The 23397-nt window shown below is 38.7% G+C and overlaps 1 protein-coding gene across 1 annotated transcript in view; it reads right to left on the reverse strand.

Moving 5' to 3' along the window:
• The window catches only part of reep3b (receptor accessory protein 3b), a 105507-nt gene extending 83919 nt beyond the window's left edge, over window positions 1-21588 (reverse strand). Inside the window, exon 1 of the mRNA XM_028795371.2 lies at window positions 21263-21588. Within this exon, the coding sequence (XP_028651204.1) occupies window positions 21263-21294 (32 nt within the window). The 5' untranslated portion in view covers window positions 21295-21588. The remainder of the gene's footprint in view (window positions 1-21262) is intronic.
• Between the last annotated feature and the right edge of the window lie 1809 nt (window positions 21589-23397).

Consider the following 23397-nt stretch of genomic DNA (forward strand, 5'->3'; position numbering starts at 1 on the left):
GTGTCCTCACATGTTTAATTATTAATATAGATTATTTAAATGATGTTAATATTCTATCTGTATAATGTAAAACATTTTGCTGCATTTCATCGTAAAAATGATATCGTCATATGTAAATACGCACTTTATAAAGTGGCTCAGGTTGTGCAATATTGTAACTGTATCGCAAGTTTACAGTGGGGTAATTGTACTTATAAGTACAAACAGTTCTATAAGGAGCACTTGATGGACTGATTGGGTGCGTTTATAGTTCTTGGGATGAAACTGTTTCTGAACCGTAAGGTCCGTACAGGAAAGGCTTTAAAGCGTTTGTCGCATAAGAGCAGTTCAAATAAGCAGCATGCGCTTGATGCTGTATACTGATAATTCTCCTTCCGATCAGCTGCTCCGGAGTGCTGCAGTGAGAGTAATATGGAAAAAAAATTATCCGCTGTGGCAACCCCTAACGGGAGCAGCTGAAAGTAGAAGGTGGTGGTGCAGTGAGAGTAACAACACTAAAGCAGCTATGGTATTTGGAATAGTTTGGCCATTCTGTGGACCATTATATTGTTACAAGTTAATTACAATCAGATGCCTTAAACTAATAAACAATATGTGGTTAATTTTAGTGTATTTGATAAAGCCATGTCAGGGATGTGGATCTAAAAAGGGGAACCACACTGGAGCAAAAGCACCCCTTTAATGCTGGGTGCTGCCAGTTTGCAAAACCAAGCGGAGAACTTGCGTACACCAGGGTTTGAGCTACCGTGAAAACGGGCATGAGTTTATGGCAAGTTTAGGTTTTATACATTGCGATTTGAGCGTGGAAACGGGAGTACGCAATAAGAACTTCCCAATTGCATACTTTCTCCAATGATGGGGACTGAACCTGCACTGGACAGTATTCTCATCAGTATCCCATAAGCTCAGAAGAATATGGCTCTTGTTGGCACATGTCTGGTATTGTCTTCTTTAACTATAACAAAGTAAAAAATGGCATCAACACTAAATAAAACACCAGCACATGCAATGTCAGTATGGACAAATGTAATTTTGCATGGATTTATATTGCTTAACATGTTAGCTTTGAAGGTAATGCATGGAGATTGACATTCAATTCACAACTTAATTTTACGGACCATTGGATTGCATTGGCTGAGGTACAGGGCCCAATTCAAAATAATGAAAAACAATTTAGCCAAACTGAAAACTGCAGATTCCACTTTCCCACTGACAGTTCTTAAAGTAAGAAAACAAGAGTGAAATTTGGATTTTTAGATTCTATTTTTATTTTTTTTTATTTTTTTTTTTTTACACACAACTACTCCATCCTTACAATGGTGGTAGATGGTTATTATACAGATTTATCTCTTTAAAAAAGGGCAAGACCATTGAGTTTAAAAAGATCATTAAATAGTTAACACTAAGGCTTACACCTACCATCAGAATGAAGCAAAAGGGACAACAAAATCTGGTTACAGATTGTAAAGTTGTATATGATCTACAATTCTCAAGAATGCTGATCTAAATTAATGTTGTAATTCACGTTTGGAAATAGTACAGCCAAGAGTGTCTATCGATATTATAAGTTGTGATAAACTGTCAGAAAATAAAAATTGAAGGACAAGCATTTAAGTTTGACTTTTTTGTTTCACCACTTATTTTGTCACCTGTAATAATTAAACAATCACACAGATAAAGCTATAAGCTGGGAATGCTACTTCTGTCCCTTATATAGTAGAAACAGCATAAAAGTTAATACATAGAAACAGAAGTGTTACTTTCCATGGTACATGTTGCATAGCTATGCTTGTACAAGTTGGCCGACATTCTGAGCTGGAATTTCTTCTGAGAGAGTCATTGCTACAGCTTTACAATCTGGATTTGACTTACTGCCAACACTATAGCTGAAATTCAATTTAATGTTTACCTGTCAGTGGGCATGCTTTCAAATGTAAGCAGTTTCCAATTCCTTGCTTTACCACACAGCTCCTCTTATGGTGGCTTTTAACCAAACAAAGGACTGAATGTTTTTACATTCCTGAAACACCTTGCTGGTATAATGTATAGGTATTGATAAGAAATTAACCCACAAATTCAATTTAAGCAGTCATTTAAAAAAATTATAAACCAATTAAATGACAAACCAAAGAATTCCAGTCACTATAACAAGTAAAACAATATATTCATTGAATTTCCTGCTTTACATTTTTTGTTAAGTGCTGTACACCTTTGGCACTTCCAATGTTACATGTATGCCTTTACAAACACTTCGCTCTTTCAGTGTTGTCAAATTTTAAAAGACTTTACTGTTTCAATTAGTATTGTTAATTTCAGAATAGAGTGGTGAGAACTGGATTTTAATCTTAAATTATGCTATTTACGCGTTTTTAGTAACCATCTCTAGTCTAATTACCATCCCATAAAGAAAAGTAAATTTTCTCACAAATATTTGACTAATTCAGTTTATTTTGGCTCAAAAAAAATCAATTACTTGGTTTTTAATCACAGCTACAATTTTTATTCTGCAAAATGAGGTATGTTTGCTACAAAACCATCTTTTCTTGAGTTCAGTGACTAGATATATGCTCTGTTTACCAGACATTCAAGACACTTAAGGCTAGATTTAGATAGAGTACAATTTATTCCACATCGTCTCTGCATACTTGACTAAATTAGAAACAGTTTATTGAAAATATCTGACAATCTAAAATGTAGCTAGCTTTTTTAAGTCAATAACTGAGAAAACTTTAAAACATGTACAAAATGACACAAGATAAAAACTGAGAACTTATCCCTGCTACTAGAAAAATATGTTCATTGATTTACACGGAAAAAAAAGTGTCTCTCTCATTTAACAAAAATTTGGTGATAATTCTGTTAATTTTGTCAGCCTGTTGGGTTCTGTGGGAGTTGCAAGGGGGCGCAGAAGGGACTGGCAAGGTCTACTTGGTCAGGATCTAGCATCACCTGGAATACTTCCGAGCCACAGCTTCGGGATACTGGATGTACCTCCAGGGATTACAGAAAAGGAGCTTGCCTGCCTCAACTCCGGGTACCAGACTCAGGAGGAGGAGGAGGACAACGCTTGCTGGGAGGAGTAAAGGTGCTGAAGAAAGGCAGAGAGAAAAACAGAGAGTAAGACAGAGAGTTACAGTATTCAGATCAGGGTGCATGTACTGGTACAGCATGTTGTCGTACCTGTCACATGATGAAAAAGCTCTGTATCCTGGTAAGCAACACTCCAGGCAGACACATGGTACAGTAAGAAAATTGCCATCTATCTTCCACGGCCATGTGTTGTGTGGGCATCCCCTTGGACAGGTCCAGCCACTTGGGTCCTCAACAATGAGGATCCTGTGAACCAGATCACCCTTGGGGAATCATGCCACATGGCCACTGTTCCATAACAGACACTCCTTCACAATGCAGGTATAATGTGCCTCATCTGCGACTCCATGAGCACCTGCTCATTTGACACAAAGTCAAATCAGTGGTACTCAAGGATTCTCTGAAGAGACACAGTACCAAAGGAGTCCAGTCATCGTCTCAGGTCACTGGATAGCATCCATGTCTCACAAAAATATAACAAAACAGGAAGCACCAGAACTCTAAAAACTTGGACCATCATTCTTTTGCAAAGATATCAGGAGTGCCATACACCCCTCTTCCAGCGACCTCATGACCACGTTAGACTCTCAATCCGTCTACTGACTTCATAGGAAGAGTCACCAGATACATGACTGTCGCTGCTGAAGTAAGTAAACCTCTCGTCGAGGGCATTCTCTCTGCAGACACACTGCTGATGGCTTTGCCCATGAGGTCATTAACTCTTTTAGGGTGGATGTTGACTTTTGTCGACAGGAGGGGTTGAGGGTGAATGTCGACAAAAGTCAACATCCAGGGATAGAGGGCGACAATCAGCTGTTAATGGCGACAAAACTCACTGTCACGTCGCAGGCATTCCCTCTGTGCTTGGAGGAATGCTAGACTCGTTGACTCGGCAACTAATCCTTGCGTGTGCGTGAGTTGCGTAATGTAAACAATGGCAAGATGGCATCGACATGTCACAAGGGAGCGAAGCGAGTGCAGAAAAGAAAACACTCAGCACACAATGTTTTTGTGCATTATCGCGGAGTTGGTCTGTGATTTTTCAGAATCGGATTTTATTGACAGTGATCAGGAGATCAAACAAGAGAGCGAGAAGCCAGCATCAGCTGATCGGACACCAGCCGATGCCGCGTCAGCTGATCCGCTGCCAGCTGAGCGCATTCGCGCAGCCGATACATCTACGGCAAGGTTCGCGTGGGAGGAATACACAGACATTGATCCGTGGGAGCCGAACTGGCTACCGGACTTCAGAAGACGGCATGGCTTGCTGTTGGACACGACAGATCACCAGCTGCTGAACTACTTCAGGCTGATCTCTCCTGATGCTGCTTTTCAGCTACTGTCAGACGAGACAAACAGGTAGGCAGAGAAATTTTTTGAATTGCAGGCTGCGCTTGCATCGCATTCTCGTTTTTCAAAGTGGAAACCCACAACAAAAGACGAGATGAAGCGCGCTGTGGCATTACAAATAGAGATGGGACAGAACTGGTGATATAACTTCAGGGAGCATTGGTCCAAACGTGCTTTGTCCCCTGGTGGCTTTGGACATGTTATGCAGCGTGATGATAGGTACGTGATGCTGCAAAGTTTTATTCACTTCTGTAATAAACAGAAGCAAATCCCATCGGGTGAGCCAGGCTATAACGCCATGCATAAAGTTCAGCCCCTGCTTGACACTGTGGAACCAACATAGACACAATTTTATCAGCCTGGCTGTGATTTGTCTGTGTATGAATCTATGATAAAATAAAAGGGACACCTTTTTTTCTGCAAATATATGCCAGACAAGCCCACAAAGTATGGCATAAAGGATTTTGTACTGGCAGAAGCAAACACTGGTTGTTGCCTGAAAGTAATTATATATACAGGAAAGTACTTCTTTCAAAGAGAGAACTAGGGATGCACCGATACCGAAACAGGTATCTGGTATCGGCCTCGATACCACATTTTCTAAAGTACTCGTTAAAAGTCCCCCGATACCGGGGACCGATACCACGGTCTGAGAAATGTCTATGTTTGAGCGGCGTGTAAGGGGTTAATCACAGGCGCCGAGTGCCCGCCCCCAGGCCCCGGCTGCAGCTCAGAGCGGGGAGAAGGCGAGGCGAGACATGTCAGCCGTGTGGAACTATTTCAAAGTGAATGAAGACGACAAAACAAAGGCGGACTGCAAATTGTGCTCAGCGAAATTGTCCAGAGGAGGCTCAAAAGGTAGCGCATTTAACACAAGTAATTTAATCAAGCACCTAAAATCCCAACACGACAACGAGTGCAAAGAGTTTACCCACGCTTCTAAACCAACACAACCCACGCTGCAGCAAACTCTTGCAAGACAAGAGAAAATGTCCAGAGACAATCCACGTGCTGTGAAAATAACACAGGCAATTATCGAGTACATTGCATTGACTGACCAGCCACTCTCGGAGGTAGAAAATGTGGGATTCCTGCGTCTCCTCCATGTTCTGGAGCCCAGATATGATGTCCCAAGCCGCCGCTACATGACTGACACGGAGCTGCCTAAACTACACGACTCCGTGAAAAAACATATCCACAGCCTACTGCAAGCCTCCTCTGCGTTTAGTTTCACCACGGATATTTGGACAAGCAGTGTTAGCCCCATGTCGCTAATTAGCCTAACCTCCCAGTGGATAGACGAGAGTTTCTTGTTTTTTTGTTAAATTATGTGACTAAAGCTGTTACCTGTAAATTTAAATCATGTTTTTATTAAGTACTCGGTATCGGCAAGTACTCGGTATCAGCGAGTACTGAAATGCAAGTACTCGTACTCGTTTTACAAAAAAGTGGTATTGGTGCATCCCTAGAGAGAACTGTCCCTTGACATGTCAGGTTGTGCTGAAGCTGCTTCAGGGCTATGAACATTTGGGTCATGTTGTGTACATTTGGACAATTTTTATACATGCCCAGAATTGTTCATGGAGCTACAGAGCAGAGGAATTGGAGTTTGTGGCACAGTGAGGGTGAACAGGATACACATGGCTTCACAGTTAAAGCCAGACAGGCTGAAGATGAAAAGAGGTGACAATACGGTTTTCATGCGGGCAGAAAACTTGGTGGCAGTGGCATGGCACGATGGCAAACGGGTGACTTGTCTCTCTACAGTACACACTAACAATATATGTGAGAAAGTGCAGCAACAGACAATTGAAAAGTAGGCACCAAAGCAACACATATTGTAAGCAGTGCAATGTGGCAATGACAGAAATTGGCTGCTTTGAGTGAGATCAGATTTTGCAGGACTTTGCTGTGTAAAATGTATGTGATATGTATGTGAAATCATAGAGTATGCAGGCTCATACAACATGCAAGACAATAACATTTGTCAAAAGTAAATATTTTTTGTTGATTTCAATTGCTTGGTGTTCTTTTTTTTAAAAAAAGTTAGTTTTTGGAAAAATATTCAGCCCTGGGAGAAAAGAAACAAAAAAAATTAGCCCTAAAAGAGTTAAAGGCCTGAATCCTGGTTTTTATCCAAGACACTCACAAGCCCAGACACTCAGACTCCTCACTCACACTCTCTCAAGAGCCCCGATCAGAGCCTTCATTCAATCAATGAAGAACACAGCATTGTCAGCAAAATCAAGATCACTGAATCTTTCTTCACTAACAGATGCCCCACAGCCACTGGACCCCACAAACCTGCCTAACACCCAGTTCATGCAAGCACTGAACAGAGTAGGAGCAAGAGAACCCCCCCCCCCCCCGATGAACCCCAGAATCAACTGGGAAAAATGCAGAGACTCTGTCTCTACTCTGCACAGCACTCACAGTAAAAGCGTGCAGGCCGGCCATGATATCCAGCAACTTTGGGGTGATCCCGCAAAGTCTCAGGAAGTCCCACAGAGCAGCTCGATCAACGGAGTCAAACGCTTTATGAAAATTGACAAAGGCTACAAAGAAACTGTCAATATTCACGTTTGTGCTTAATGAGAAACCTCAGTGCCATGATGCAGTCAATGGTAAACTTCTTAGGTATAAAACCAGACTGCTCTGGTCCCTGGTACAGTGTTCTCCCCTGAAATTTTTTACAGCCGAATGGCATGAAAAAGTAGCCGGGTAGGGCGGGACGGGGAAATTTCATGGTGGGGAAAATTAAATGTGCACGATTTTTATTAGTTAATTATTATTAATTTTTTTCCCAATGCTCAATAGGACTTCCTTTTTTAAGGTTTGACACTTGTGCCAGAATATTTTTATTAAATTTAAGAAGTATCCAATTCAGGATCCTGCAACCCTAACAAAAATTTTTAATAATTGTTATGACAAACCAAGAGGCACAAGTATTGTCGCTGTTGGGAAGAAAAGTGAAAACAATGAAAAAAAGTATGGGAAACCTAATGAAGAAAAATCTATATTACTAAACGACAGTTTAATTTATGCACGTCGGACACACCGAAGCTCATGCTCACTGCGCCGCGGCGCCCCAAAGAAGAAACCGCTTTAGTGCAAATATGTTTATTTAATTAAATGAACTTTCCCAGGACGCACCCACCCTCCATAATATTTCATCATTGAGATGTTGTTAAAAGGAACAACCCAATTCTTTACAGTGTTCCAACAGCTTTTCAAACAACGTTTGACAGGCTGGTTCCACTATACTATTTTTTATTTTATCAGTCCTCCTCTCGCCCGCCCACCTCCACATCCTCTTTGCTTGTAAAGTGCCGCTCCGCTCCTGCTATTAGCATGTACAGCCTGCTCGCAGAGCACCCAGCTAAAAGACGCTAGGGAGAACACTGCTGGTAGATGAGCAAGTGGTCACAGATGCTATCGAGGATGACCCTAGCAAGACCTTTACCTGGCACTGAGAGCAGTGTTATCCCCCTATAGATGCTACAATCCAGGCAATCACCCTTCCCTTTCTAGATAGGGACAATAAGTCCCATTTTAGAGTCAGTTGGGATAACACCTGTCACCGAAATGGAAGCAAAGATTGCTTGCAATGCAAGGAGGACCACCTTACTACCAGCACGGAGAAGTTCACCCCAGATACCACAGACCCCTGCAGCTCTCCCTGTACTCAATTGGTTCACAATCTGTGCAGTCAGTTTGCAGCTAATTGAAGGATCAGCCACAAGAACAATATCTTGTGCTTTATTACCATGGCTGTGGTGTGGTAAACACTTGCCAGTAATGACATTCCCTTTAATAATTCCTCTTGTTTTCTGAACTGCAGTCCAATCCTGCCTGTGTCAGGTGTTTGGGGAGCTACAGCATCACCTGGTGGCCACAACATGAACTGCCTTCCTGCCATCCATAGTGTCACACACATGTGATGCGACTTGTAGGAGAGGTTGAAACAAATTACATTACATGTGTAACAGACGATCTGTATATCTAAACTGATCCAAATAGTATGGTTTAAAATTGTGTTATTTAATACAGGTAACAACTTTTCTTATTAACAAGGGAGCATAGAGGCTATTAATTGTTCCTTATAGCTCCAGAAGTTTCTGTATAAACTTCCACAATTTTTCCTGTCTGCACAGACAGAAAGACTAGTACAATTGTGTAGGCTTATATGCACCTCGTATGTCCATAGTTTATCTTTGCTGACTGCTCTGTTGTGCAGATAAATGCTCTTATACAGCAACAAACATTATATGGAAGATATAGATCACCAGGGACCTTTCACGGGTGGCTAATACCACGGCACTCTTTTCAGCAGAAAAGTTCTCGGCATCCTGCAGTCTTGTATCTGAGCAAGTACAGTAGGTTCAAGACATTAATAAATTAACTCACACTGAAAAATGCTACTACAGTAATCCCTCGCTACTTCGCGGTTCACTTTTCGCGAATTCACGACTTCGCGGATTTTATATGTAAGCATATCTAAATATATAACGCGGATTTTTCACTGCTTCGCGGGTTTCTGCGGACAATGGGTCTTTTTACTTGCTTCCTCAGTTGGTTTGCCCAGTTGATTTCATACAAGAGATGCTATTGGCAGATGGCTGAGAAGCTACCCAATCAGAGCACGCAGTTAAGTTCCTGTGTGCTGCTGATTGGCTCAGCGACGGAGTGTTGCATTAACCAGGAAGTCTCATCTCACTCATTCAGCATTAACGTGCTACTGCTTCAGGGGCCGTGTCCAAGCACCAACAGAAGATGCAAATGATTGCAGAAAAGGTAAAAGTTTTGGATATGTTGAAGGAAGGGAACAGCTACACCGCTGCAGGACAGCATTACAGCATAAATGAGTCCATGATTCTTTTTATTTAAAAAGGAGGAAAAGCATATAAGATCTACGGCCGCATTGTCCTTTAACCAGGGCGCGTGATAAGGCAGTAGTCTGGATGGAATCTGCTTTAGGAATCTTTGCAACAAGGTCGACGACGTCATGACCGCCTACAAGCTGCTACGTGTACTTCGCTATACAGTAAGTATAAACTTATCTACCGATTTCATATTGCTTAGCAGTTGTCCCTGTTATTAATAGAGTAAATGGTGGGTTGTAAACAATACAGGGAGGGTTTAAAAACGTCCAAATACACGTTAAATAATTAAATAAATATGGTGTCCCTACTTCGCAGAAATTCAGTTATCGCGGTCGGCCTTGGAACCTATCTCCCGCGATAAGAGGGATTACTGTATATATGAAAAGTAGATTTAAAGAAAGACAATAAATAAGGTACAGTGCACTTGATCCAGGTTTGTTACTGTAACTATACACAACAAATGGGCTAAAAGTATATCATCCAGTAGTTTCATAGATTTACTAACAATAAAGAATAATTAATATTGAAAATGTTATATTAATTGCTATGTATCACAATACACTTTTCCCATGTACATTCCACTGAGTAAATTACAAACATCCAATTTCCAAATAGCTTTACCCAGTTCAGAGTTATGGGGAGCCGATACCTACCCCAAAAGCATGGGGCTCTCTCATGTACTAAACACATGGAGTGAGTCTACACTCACCAATTAATCGACCCTCTGCCTTGTACACAATGCTGTCTGCATAAGCATCCGTTACCTGTGATGAAGAACTGTTTAAATATGTTAGAAAATAAAGGGGTAGAAATAGTCTGACATGGGCATCTTTGGGACATCAAAAGAACAATAAAATGGCTGGAAAAAATCCCAAACAGGGGTTCAATGCCAACTCAACACCCATAGTTATCCAACAGGGATTTTGGACTGAAGCTTTAACCACTGCACATCTCAGATTTCAATGGTCAATCTGTGAATGGTCTTTCTATACTTGCATAATTACAATTTTTTTGTACAATTTTTTTTGTACTAAATACTTATTTGATTCAGGTGTAGCATATACGGTTAGATGGTATATTTTATTTTTCTTATTTGCCAATCCTGACAATACCATAGCAGTTAATTTTTCATTCATCCATTTTCTAAACCCAGAAAGTGAAATACCAATAGGGACTCTGCTCTGTTGGGCCCTTGAGCAAGGCCCTTAACATGCAATTGCTGAGCGCTTTGAGTAGTGAGAAAAGCGCTATACAAATGAAGAAAAAAAATTCTCTCTTTTGCCGTTTCGATTAAATATGGCCAAGCTTACCACTGGAACAGTGTTAGAACATACCATTTCCATGTATGCATAATTTTTATACAAGCCTAATAGGCAAACTATAGCAATATTTCACATGATTCAATCAATTAATAAGCTATACACATTTAAACTTTACTAATGTTCTGCTTCAGGATAACATGTCCCCCTACTGCTAAACTGCTTCTCTAGAAGTTCCCTTTAGGCATTAGTGCATCCTTGCATGACAAGTTTCATCCAGGTTATCTTGATCTGCTCTCTGAAAATCTTTTGAAAACTATACTGAGCCTTATTAAGCAGCATGGGACCCAGGGACAAGAACCACCACTGAAATGTGTGGCAGTATTTCACCAGATCGATTGCAACGCCCTTGCTGAACCACTTCTCATTTTTTTCCCCAAAAGAGAAAATACACATACAAGAGCAATACATTTGTGAAATAAGTTTATTCAAATTTCAAGAACAAGCTACCATAGTTTTGATTTAGCTCAACGTTTAAAAATGCTCTAGCAAATTTAGTGAAGTTTATCATTTTGTCACAGTAGATTTTGCACTACATGAGTGATTATTTGTAAAATATTTTACTGAGTAAAAAAAAAAAAAAGATTTTATATATATATACAGTGGAACCTCTAGATACGAGTTTAATTCGTTCCAGCACTGAGCTTGTATAGCGAATTTCTCGTATCTAGAACAAACTTCCCCATTGAAAATAATGGAAATCCAGTTAATCCGTTCCGCACCCCAAATATATTAACATAAAAATCAATTTTCCTAACAAATAACACTGATAAATTATATATACTGTAGTCTACCTTTAATAAATAACACTGGTAAATAATATAACTGATTATTAAAAGAATCAAAACAGGTGTCCAAAGTGCAGTAGAGCAGTCAATAAATGTTTAAATAAATAATCCTTAAAACAGTTGTGAAGTGGAGGTTTAAAATACACAAGAATAACAATCCTTTAACACGAGGTTAAAACGTCAAAAGGATGCAGTGTTTAAAAAACAGACGACAATCCCCGGTGCTTCTTCTCTGTTAGCGTCTCACCTGCGGGCTCTGCAACAGGCGAGACACTCTTAATGCAGCTGACCTTCTCTACACCGTCCTGCTTCAGCTGTTTGGCTCGCCTGTTCAGCTCACTGTTCAGCTACACGCGAGCCTGCTCTCCTGCCCGCCCGCCCTCCCTCTCCCTCTCCCTCTCCCTCTCCCTCTCCTCTCCCTCTCCTCTCCCTCTCCTCTCCCTCTCCTCTCACTTCTTCTCCCCCTTAACCGGCTCGCGCTTCTCTATATATGCGGGGAGGACATGGCAGCTGCAGCCCATCAGCCACAGGAACAATCATGGATGTGGGCAGTTTCCCACCTGTGCACTTAAGTGAGAAACGCAGACACCGCAGATCGCGGCTCGCAACTGCTACCACGCCCCCCTCGCTAAGCCGCGAACTATACCCACAGCCTGGCTCGTGGCTCGTTACGCGAGCCAATGCTCGCATTTAGAACAGAAATTTTCGCTCATACTTTCCTCGTATTTTGAATTTCTCGTATACAGAGGTGATCGTATCTCGAGGTTCCACTGTATATATATATATATATATATTATATATATATATTATATATCTCACAGCTTTGCGTAATAAACTTAATCCTGACTATGTTTTCAAATGTGTGCCAATAAGATCTAAACTACAGTATGCAATTGCACTTCAATAAATCACACTTAATTCTCATTATTTCCAACATGTACAAACTAAAATTGCAACAATGCTACAGCAAATCACAACAATGCTTAAATCTGTCAATATCTTTTCCTAAAAAACCCATCAGTTATCTTGAAATAAGCCAAAGCTTTAATTAGGAGAGGAGAAAAAATTACTGGGCCCATTGAAATGTGCTTTTTCTGAGCACAAACATTCCTAAGTTGCTAGGCATGGCCATCACTATTTTGCTCATGTTTGTTACAGAAAATGTATTTGACATAAAAAATCCACACAGCTACCTAGAAATCCACTTCTTTAGGAAAAAAGAAGATTCAAATGAAAATGCAGAAATTATTTCTATCCAGCTTCCCTAAGAGGCCAAGACAAACTATGTTCTCCACTAATGTCTTTTCTACTTATTTTTGGTCAAAACATTACAAAATGTTTTTGTGCAGTTTAGTATTTGTCCTTAGTTGAGGTCTGACTTTCTTATTTATAATGATGGGTGTGACACTACAATAACTGCCAACACAGCATTGCAACTTCTGGCAAAATACTCCCAAAAGATTATATTAGAGAAGGGGGTGTGGTATTCTGGGTTGTAGTGAAGTTTCATCCAAAATAATCTACCCATAACAAGTGCCAAAGGTAAATGAGCATCTCTTCCATTATAATTTGACCATGTGCACCTCTTTCTTTATAACAAATATAAATAAATCCAAAAAGAAAAATCCTGAATCTGAGTTGAACAGTAAAAAATAAATTACTGAATATTTACTAAAAAAATACAGCAATACTTTTTTAATTTCACCCATCCATTTTCAAGTCTAGAACAAGGTCACATGAGTCCAGCACAAATCTGGCATCATAAGCACTGCGCACTATAAGGAAAATGAAAATTGACACACTGAAAGTAATAAAACAATTATCCAATACAAAATATCACATCAGTCCAATTTTAAAAAGGAAGCGATGCAGTTGTAACAATAAGCAGCTACATGCTACAAATACATAACACACATTATATGCATTGTTAACAGGTCAGTAACGTTCACCTCAACCTAGATGTATATACTGCATAGTACTTTGGCGGCACAAAGGGAATAATTGTGGCATGGTGAAAATCACTTATGTGTCTGCACATGCTTTACATGTTTGGTCTTTACTTTGTACCAAATGTGCTGAAACAGACTTTAGTCTAGAACGGAAATGGAATGTTAGGGAGGAAAAAAAATGTATTGGCTAGAAAAACAAAAATGTTAATTAAAAACATTTTTTTTTCTAGATGGAGCATACAACCAATTACCAACACATATAATGAAACATAAGCTACAGTTCAATACATTTAGAAAAGACATGGCTTTATTTAGATACCCGATTTTCTAGCACACTTAAGAGCGTAGATTTTGACAAACCGTCCACAAACAGTGGTACACCACTACTTTTTAAAGACCAAGACGGCAAAACTTACTTGTATAAGCAGAGTTCTAAACAAATTGTTAAACAAAATATACCAGAGCAAAACAAAAGCAAATTAAGGACTAGAAACACAGCTCAAGCAATGCTCAAAATATGATGCAGGCCTCAATTCATCTTATATGGCAGTACTGGATAAGATCTGACCCAAAAAAAAATTTGTATCTGCTTCAGAGCAGATTTCACCTTTATCAAGGTTAACAAAAAGGCTGGATCAAAAAAGCTGCACGTCCACTGTAAATCAGTCCACCCTGAAAATGTCAAGTATCTCTGCATAAACACTGCTTTAGATGTATTGTAGTGCTACATAACAGATAAAGATGTGATCAAAAAATTAAATCTTACTTAGGTTCAGATGGTAACATGCCATTAATGCCAGACCTGACACAAACTGCACACTAATAGATTGTATCATCTGATGTGCATTTCTGTGGAGTGTTGCCTGTCTGGCAAGAGGATGGAAGAGAACAGCTATTTCAACATAGTCACAGGAAGGTGTCATTGCAGACAGATCAAAAAATCTGCAATGACAGTATACATACCTCTGCATCCTTCTGAGAATAATTCTTTACATTTATATAGCGCTTTTTTCACTACTCAAAGCACTCTCCACACAGGGAGGACCCGGGAAGCGAACCCACAATCTCCTTACTACAAAGCAGCAGCACTACCACTGCGCCACCTGTGAGGAAGGCAGTAGCCATTACAACCGGTCTAGAATAGTGTACCAGAACCAAAACCATCAGTGACACTATAGCAGAAACAATGGCAGCAATAATGGCAGCACAGGAGGAATTAGATGAGATTCACGGATGATAGAGATAGAATGCTCATGCCCCTATTCAGATACAAATAGATGCAGCCTCCATGCCGCTTGATGGCAACACAGAGCTTTAAATTAAAAAAAAAATAAAAAATAAAAAAAAAGGGCCTGGGTTTTCCATTAAAGCCTTATAGGCCACTTAAGGCAAAGTAATTTCTGGGTTCACACACACACACCCTTTAAAACCATCTCTGAGTATGTATTTGGCATCGAGTTTTGTTGCAATGCCTGACTAGCAGAAAGAAATAAAAAAAATTGAAGAGTGTCTGTAGTACTTTGGAGGTGGGTAAGCAGGCAACCAGCACATGACATGTAAAGCATTAACCCGTAGGGTAAATGCTAGAGAGCTAAATGGTTTTGCTTCTTTGCATTTTCCTTGGTAATATATCTTTTTTAATTTTAAGTAGTGGAGTAGGTAACTGTACCAGTATAGGTTAGGTTTTAACCTAACACTGTAACTTGATAGATTAAATGCTAAGACCAGAGTTCGATCCAAACCTGTACTTTCTCATGAGATGAACACCACTATAATTCTCTCCTGATTATTTGGTCAGAAAATACTTTATGATGGAACAGTTAACAGTCACTTAAAACATTTTCCTTTATCAAAACATTAAACCCCTATTTTAAATGTTATGTTTGAACCTCCGAATAAAAATATTCAGCTTACTAGCCGAAGCCCGGTGTACGAATAGGAACGGAAAACGGTGAGAAAGGAATTCAGAAATCAAGAAGAAATGAATACTTCTTGAAAACGCAGTTGTGAATAGGTGTTTTGGTGGAGACAACAGATAATGAATCAAAAGATCTACTCGTACTACAATATCAGGTCTGTGCTCGGGAGAAATAGATGGGAGATTCTCAAAATGCACTATGAGACATGGTAAACATGGTAAAAATGTACTAACTCCACACAGAGTGCCCAATCTAGGATATACCCCCAAGATACTGGGACAGAGGAGCAGAAACATAAACCACTGTATATTAAAAATATATTTTAAAAAATGCTGCCATGACAGGTAACAAAAGACAACAAACAATGAGGTTACAATTTTTTTAATCTATCTGAAACTATCACATTAAAATTAATACTCCAATAGTACTGTGCTACTAAATCAAGGAGTAGACAGAACAACATTGCAGGAAGCTTGGCAGAGTGGCAACAGATAGTGTTTTGTGGGAGGTTCATCCACCACCTGATCCGACATGAGTTCAAGCAACATACCTATTGGGGAAAGAAACATGGCATGGTTTTTAATAATACTACGAATGACTAAATTAAAATCAGTATTTTAACAGTTCTGGCCTTCTGAACTAAAGTAAACTAAAGTTTTAAAAACGTTTGCATCAGTTACCGCTTTTTAAGTATGCATTAAAACATCCATCCATTATCCAACACGTTATATCCTAACACAGGGTCACAGGGATCTGCTGGAGCCAATCCCAGCCAACATAGGGCGCAAGGCAGGAACAAAGCCCAGGTAGGGCGCCAGCCCACCGCAGGACACACACACCAAGCACAAATCATTCTATATTTTACTTGTTTTGTATTTTTTCCACACCTAACAAAAAAAAAAAAAAAAAAAGCATAGTCAACATGATAAAATGTGTAGTTATGAAACCTTAAATGTAAGTCAGCAGAGCATAATCCAAGAAAATCCTGTAACTAAAAACACTTAAATAATGACAATCTATTTCACTTAATCATCATTTTTTCCCCACACCAAAAAAAACTGCATAGTCTGCATATAAATTGACAGCACAACCCATGAATTGGATGTGCGAGCCACAGTAGCCACAATTTTGGGCTTCGACTACTTCTCAGGGTACGCAGAAACGCAGACACTGCATTTGCTGACCGGAAATACACAAGAGTGATCACTATGGACAGGAAAAACACAGTCATGCACACTGCACCACATAGCTCAGATACAGCACATTTGGGGCACAGCATACAACATAGCTGACACACAAACAACAGCAGTCAATCACAGCACATTTCTGGCACAAAAAACTGCCACAGTGACAGAACTAAATTACAGAACCCTCAGTGGACTGACAAAGGGGTGCAGCATTTCATGACAGGTGCATTCACCACCTGATCCAATGGGTGTTCATATGACATATCTGATGGGAAAAGAAACGTGGCATCAGCAACGGTATATAGCGGTTTGCATTGTCAATGAATATGGTCAGCCAGCTTGCACAATGTAAGTCAGAACCACCCAAACCAAAAAAAGTCCTGAACACCATTTGCTCGCGGAAAAAGTGGCAGCACTCTAGACAAAGTGACCTGGGGTCTCATGTATAAACAGTGTGTACGCATAAAAATGTTACGTACACCCGTTTCCACACTCACTTTTCTAAATTTGTATCCATGACACGGCCTTTAACAAATATACCAAAATTAATTTCATATTGTTTACAAATTTAAGGCACTTGATTGTGATCATTCTATAATAATAACAGTGCATGAAATGGCCAAGGCTGCTTTAGTGTTGTTAGAAGGCATCACAAATAGAAGATTAGAAGCAAGTGCGTATTTATAGTTCATACTGATTTCCTGCCCCATGATGATGACTGGCTTCTAAGTTGATTTAGATTTCCAAGAGTATCCTCTTGGATGTGTGTGCTGTTAGAATACTAGTATGTAAATTTGATATTTTTATGATGAAATACATTAGAAGTATGTATATCACATTTTACAAATGAATTGTTAATTTAAATAATGTATACTATTAATAATTATACATTGGGGCACGGTGGCATGGCGGAAGCGCTGCTGCCTTGCAGTAAGCAGGCTATGTCCCAGACGTCAGCTCATCACAAGGTGAACACAAGCAGATACATACACTAGTAACATTAATTTAGCATCACGATTCACCTAACCTGCATGCCTTTGTATGTTTTCCTGGTGGGTTTCCTTCCAAACTCCATGCAGGGGAAACCAGGGTTATTAACCCCTTACTGTGAAGCAGCAGCAGTAGCTCTACCACTGTGCCCCAACATGCTAAGTAAATGCTTTAATGAGTTCCATCAAAAAAATATCAAGCATACATTTTAGTATTCTAAAATGGTCAGAGAGCTGTAATATCATAAATTTACTGTGTGCTGTGCAGCGATCGCTGCCTGCAGGTCCTGTAGGTGTGAAATCTCATTTATGAAGCACATAGCAATTAACAACTGGGATGGGGAACATAGAATACAAAACATTTAATGTGTTACTTTAGTTACGACAGAGTATGAGAAACAATTTCATTCAACATTGATTTTAAGATGAAGTTTATGATATTCTACTTTAATGACAAATTAAACTACAAGATTAAAGTGGAAATTTAAAGATTAAAGTTGATAGACGCCCCCCCCCCCCCCCGTATTCCTACTTTTTTTTCCTTCTCTGTGGCCATGATGTACTTCTGTATGACACTCAAATGGTGGGCTGCAAGATTCTTAACACACATTGTAACACTCCATCCATTTCCTTTTGTTGCTCATATCACTGCTTAAGCCACCAAGTACTATGTTTTTCTTCGCCTCCACTTCATTGAACAGAACATTAATTTCACATTTGCATCATCATTCTCAGAAATTTGGTCATTATATCTTTGTCTTTGTCAAATCTCTGTGAAACAATGCAACAAAACTTTCAGGATGCAACAGCAACTGTTTGTCAGTTTGGAAAGCCAGATTTGTTTAGTAAATTCACTTGCAAATGAAACTGGAAAGAATTCCTAGAAAACAATCATACCAAGAATAAGATTAATTGCCCCAATTAAGTTGTCAAGTCTATCAAGAAAAGTTTTCTGCATTTATGAAAGGCCATCATCTATATTTGTTTTGAAGATTTGGCTTTAATGTTTCATCACATTCTGCCATTAGATCATATTTGTGTTTAACATGCTCTTTTCTTTCTTTCAATAAAAAAAAATTCTTTTCTTTTGCACTTCCACAATGCACCACATCTGTCTACATTTTCCATTCTCTTATTTGAGGACCAGAGGTCTGTGCAATACACTAGTCAATGATTTTTAATGCGAAGAATGATTTTTAAATTTACATCTGTATTTCAAAAAGTGTTGGCCTTGTGAACTGAAATTTAACAATCTTTTTATAGCAGCTGTTACTTGGAAAGTAGGTATGAAAACAAACAATTCTACACTGGACTGAAGTCATTTTTGTTTGTCCTAAAAATTAGCACAGTCAGCATTATAAAATTTGTAATTATACAACATTATAAGTCTGTTTAGAATAATCTAAAAGTATTCTTTAAATAGACAAACTTTTAAAACATGAGAATCAGTTAATCATGGAGTAATCACAAAAAAAGAAAAATATGTACAAATGTCTAGCAGCAACTTTTTGTCTACAAAGCCCCAAGACTAACTGCTTAAACTGCATCTGAATGTCTAAAGAGCTAATAGCATTTATAAAAAACATTTCAGCACTATGCTCCGTAACCTACACATTTTGTACAAAGTATTGTTTGTTAGCAGAAATGCTTCACAACATGAGAAATATCACTGGCATACTACTTGTTTTTTGCAAGTGAATCATTTAATTTTACTGAAACTCTGCTATCTCCCTAGCTTATTATATGCAGTAACAATTTATATTTCGCTGTGCTTTTAATTACCTGCACATAAAAAATGCATGTTTTTTTTCAACTTTTCGGGAACCTTTACACTAAATATTATGCTGCCAATGTTAAGCATTTGTATAATTAAGAAAGTAATCAAAATTATGTCTCATTATGGCAGCATACAGCCAGAAGCATTAAACAATGACTTACCATTCAACACTTAAGTTATAACTTGCAACACTGATTCTTAACTAACAGTCAAAGACAACTAAGAACTAGAAAAATTAGTGTAATTAAACTTGTTGTTATATTTTACACTGATGAATGTAGAAACAACAATTTTCATATATGAAACCAAAGTATTGTTTTAATCAGCACCTCTAAACTTGTTCATAAATTGTACTGTTTTATACAGAGGTGGACATCTGCAATATTTGGAAGCCGCAAATACTACTTTGTACTTAATTTGTGTAAATAATTAATAGAAACAGGGGAGTCAACATCTACTCCAAATAACTAACACAAAAGGCAAAATTAAAGTTTAAGCCTTGCAAAATGATTGGGCAAAAATGCAGTTGTTTCTACAGAATGGGAAAGATACATGTTTTCACCTATTCATTGTTTAATTTCATTAAGTGATTAAAAATGTGTAACAGTACAAGAATCATCACAATGAGTAAAGCTAAAAATGTGTAACAGTACAAGAATCATCACAATGAGTAAAGCTCAGCGTTGCAAGCACAGAAAATAACTACAAAACAGTGTGGGGAAAAAGAATGCTAAGCCCTCTGCTAATTCATATTTAACACAACAAAGGAGTAGTGTCAGACTTTTGTACATAATGGAAAATGTGATTTAAATATCTTAAACCACGGATATAAATTAAGCAGAAGTACAAAGGATCATGGGGGAATTAAACTTCAAAGTGATGCCGCTAAAGCAGAAACCAGGAAGGTAGTACCTGGATAAGACATTAGAACAAATTCATTATAAGCTAACTAGGCACGTGTGACTGAATGAACCCCTACCATTTATTAGACTTTGAATATTTAGGTTTCTAAAACCCTCTAACAAATTGATGTAGTCGCTAGATTCAAATGCACAACAGGAGCACAATTTTCAAAAATGAGAACATCAGTGGATCATTAATGTATAGGATATGTTGACTATAGTTTTTTAAACCAATTTGTTCAATCGAGCCTCTTGAACAGCTCGCCTAATTCTCATTAATGAAGATTTTTCTGTAGAATTAATATTCAATTAAATTATCTTACTTTCCTTAGTTTTACCCCGACTATCTTGACAAAATTCTAATTTTAATTGTTTCCCTATAAATCTCTGCCGTTTAATAAGAATATGAACATAAAGACCAACCAATGCTATTTATCATTTGCCCAAGCAGTCAAACTGAATTAACTGTTCCCAGTTGGCTTTTTAAGAAATTGATTAGAATGAAAACCTGACAAAATTCTGTAATTCAAGCCTAAAGCGGTTTACACTCTTCAGCAGTTACCAAGCCAAAACGCATAAAATTCTTATATCCAAATAAATTAGCCTTCAACTACGATGGTTTCCGGTAATTAAAAAAAAGGCGGAGCACTAAGACCTGTCTAAATTTTTCAAAACAAGGCCGTAGGTTTTGCTCGTATAAAGGTGCAGAAAGAGCATTTTCTGAACACAAGTTTTTATGACACACTATAACGTGAAACAATATTCAGACTACAGTACTTAAAAAAAATTGGTATAATGTATTTTGCCACACAAATGCTTTAAAAAAAAAACAAAAAAAAAAACAACACCTTATAAAAGATTGTCATGTTTGGGGAAAAAAACAGATGGGTGTCCCTGGACACAATTAGCAACCAAGAAAACTGAAATGCACCGGTTGATGAGAAGACGTAATTTCGGAATCTCATAATTACTAATCAAGTACAGCACCTGGTTACGCAACACAGTCACCGCCTTGTTTCAGCCGTCAAGGGTACCAAAATATGATATCGTCGGAAAGTTAACAATTAGTACTTCGCGCAAATGAGAATGTATTAAATATGTATACTCACACGACACATCGTGAAATGATCCACGACACCATTTTTTCTTCCGCCCTCTTTTACCTTTCGGGCTAAGCAGTTAAGGCCAAGGAGATCGTAGAAGCCCAAAAACTTGTAGGGAATAAAACAAAAAAAGCTAAGCGGGACTCCTTTATGACCTTATCTCGATGACTTAAAGCATCATCTATATTACTTCTCTATACGAAGTAACCATAATAAAGCAGTAAATAGGATTTCTTTGTAATATTATTTATGAATTTGTTAGTCCTCCCTTCAATCCTCAGCCTCCTGTAACAAAATCCCCTTGGTCCTTTCTGCCTCAGTTACGTCAGGCATATGTCACATGGAGGATAATATATTAGGTGCCGCCTTCAATACCCACGTGATGCAGTAACTCCACAGTGATTGGGGGAGAGCCATGCAAAACAATCGTTTGATTGGATGTTTACATTATCAATCCAACTCGAACGCAGGACCGTTGGCAATTGAGCCCCAGCCTAATGTGTACATAGGTGCTAGTCACGTGACTAAGGAACCTGCCCTGCACTTCGCCTTCACGATAAAATATGCTTGCTACAGTCTGATATAGCATGCAAACATTCCTGGTTTGCTTGAACAGCGCAGCATAGCAGCATAGTGTCCAGCTTTATAGGAACAATTAAAGAGCAAAGTGCATTTAACCATATTTACATTCCATGTATTTTACAAGGACAATGTATTTTACAAGGTTACTAAAGTAATTAGCCCTGGGGTCTGTTGTAGAATCATTTGTCTACACGTTCTCCTCGCTTTCCCGGCTTTTCAAAGATGTGCATGTTCACACACAGAACCACAGTTACGTGGAATAACTTACCAGGAAGTATGGTGTACATCAGGACTTTAGGGACCTTCAAAACACGAGTTGTTATTTTGGAGGAATTAAGTGGATAGGACTGGTGTGCTTTGTTGGACTGAATGGCCTATTGTAGTTAAAAAATTTCTAATGCTCTAATGTTTCAGTATCAGCACAACTGGTAAATCTAAAGGAACGAGAGTGGGTGTGTGACGGTGTTGTGAAAAATTAATCTGAATTTTTCACTACACCTGTATATGTGCATTGACTATAGACTGGCGTCCTGTATACGACAGGTTCCAGTTTTTGTGTCTGCGCTCTGGTTTAATGGGACCCTGTATTGGAAGGGTATTGTCACATTATTCAGAGTTGTTTTGTTTTGTTGTTTTCTTTTCCAAATTTCAAAGAATTTCTTCAGTATAGGTTTGCATGAAGTTGGTGTGGCCAATATTGGACGGAGCGTCAATACAACCCGGGATCGCGGATAGTTTTCTCATACAACCACAAGGGACCGACTTTCAGAAAAAAAATGTCAGACAATTTTAACATTTCAGTTATAAGATCTGCCTGTTTAAATTTCATTCAATGCACTCGGAATTATCCCCACTTAACTCCCGCAATCTTCTAAATAAAGCAAAGTGGGATCGTAAAATTAATCACTTTTGGGTTACGTTTTCAATATAGCAGTTCAACACTTGACTGCATGAGTCTTCGAATAGTATTACTTTGCTTGCTAAGCGCAATGTATTTGTATGGTCAGCTGAATGGAAGTTTGGGTATCTAGCTGTCGCTGGGGATGACAACTTGATGGCAAGTGTTTGATTATTTAGTATAAATAAGCCGCGGCGCTGCGTCCGTAACTGAACTTTGCAGCGGTGTTATTCACAGGCTATTGTGTACATCCAGCTGAGAAAAGCAGTAAAAAAATGCACTAAGTGTAAAGTCTTATAACATCCTCTCGACCATGTATAATCAAATCTTCAACGTTTGACTCACTGTTCATTCACTTAAATAACTGTTACAGTGTAAGTTGCATCCATTTATTTGTTTTGACGTAAATCATTTAACAGCTAGCTGTTATCTCGGCTGTGATTGGCCAGCGTTCCGCGATCACCATGGAAACTTTGACAAAGGATATTAATTATTGAGAGCTGGAATTGTTGGTTTTTGTCATTTTTTATGTTCACTAATCCACTTAAGGTTCGCGGTGTTCCAGATTCTGTCCTTATAAGTATTGAACACAAGGCTGGAACAAGTCAAGGACAGACTGTCTGCATCAGGGACCTCTACCACATACTCCTTCAATCATACT

This window comes from Erpetoichthys calabaricus, chromosome 2 (genome assembly GCF_900747795.2).
Source record: "Erpetoichthys calabaricus chromosome 2, fErpCal1.3, whole genome shotgun sequence".
NCBI classification, from domain to species: domain Eukaryota; kingdom Metazoa; phylum Chordata; class Cladistia; order Polypteriformes; family Polypteridae; genus Erpetoichthys; species Erpetoichthys calabaricus.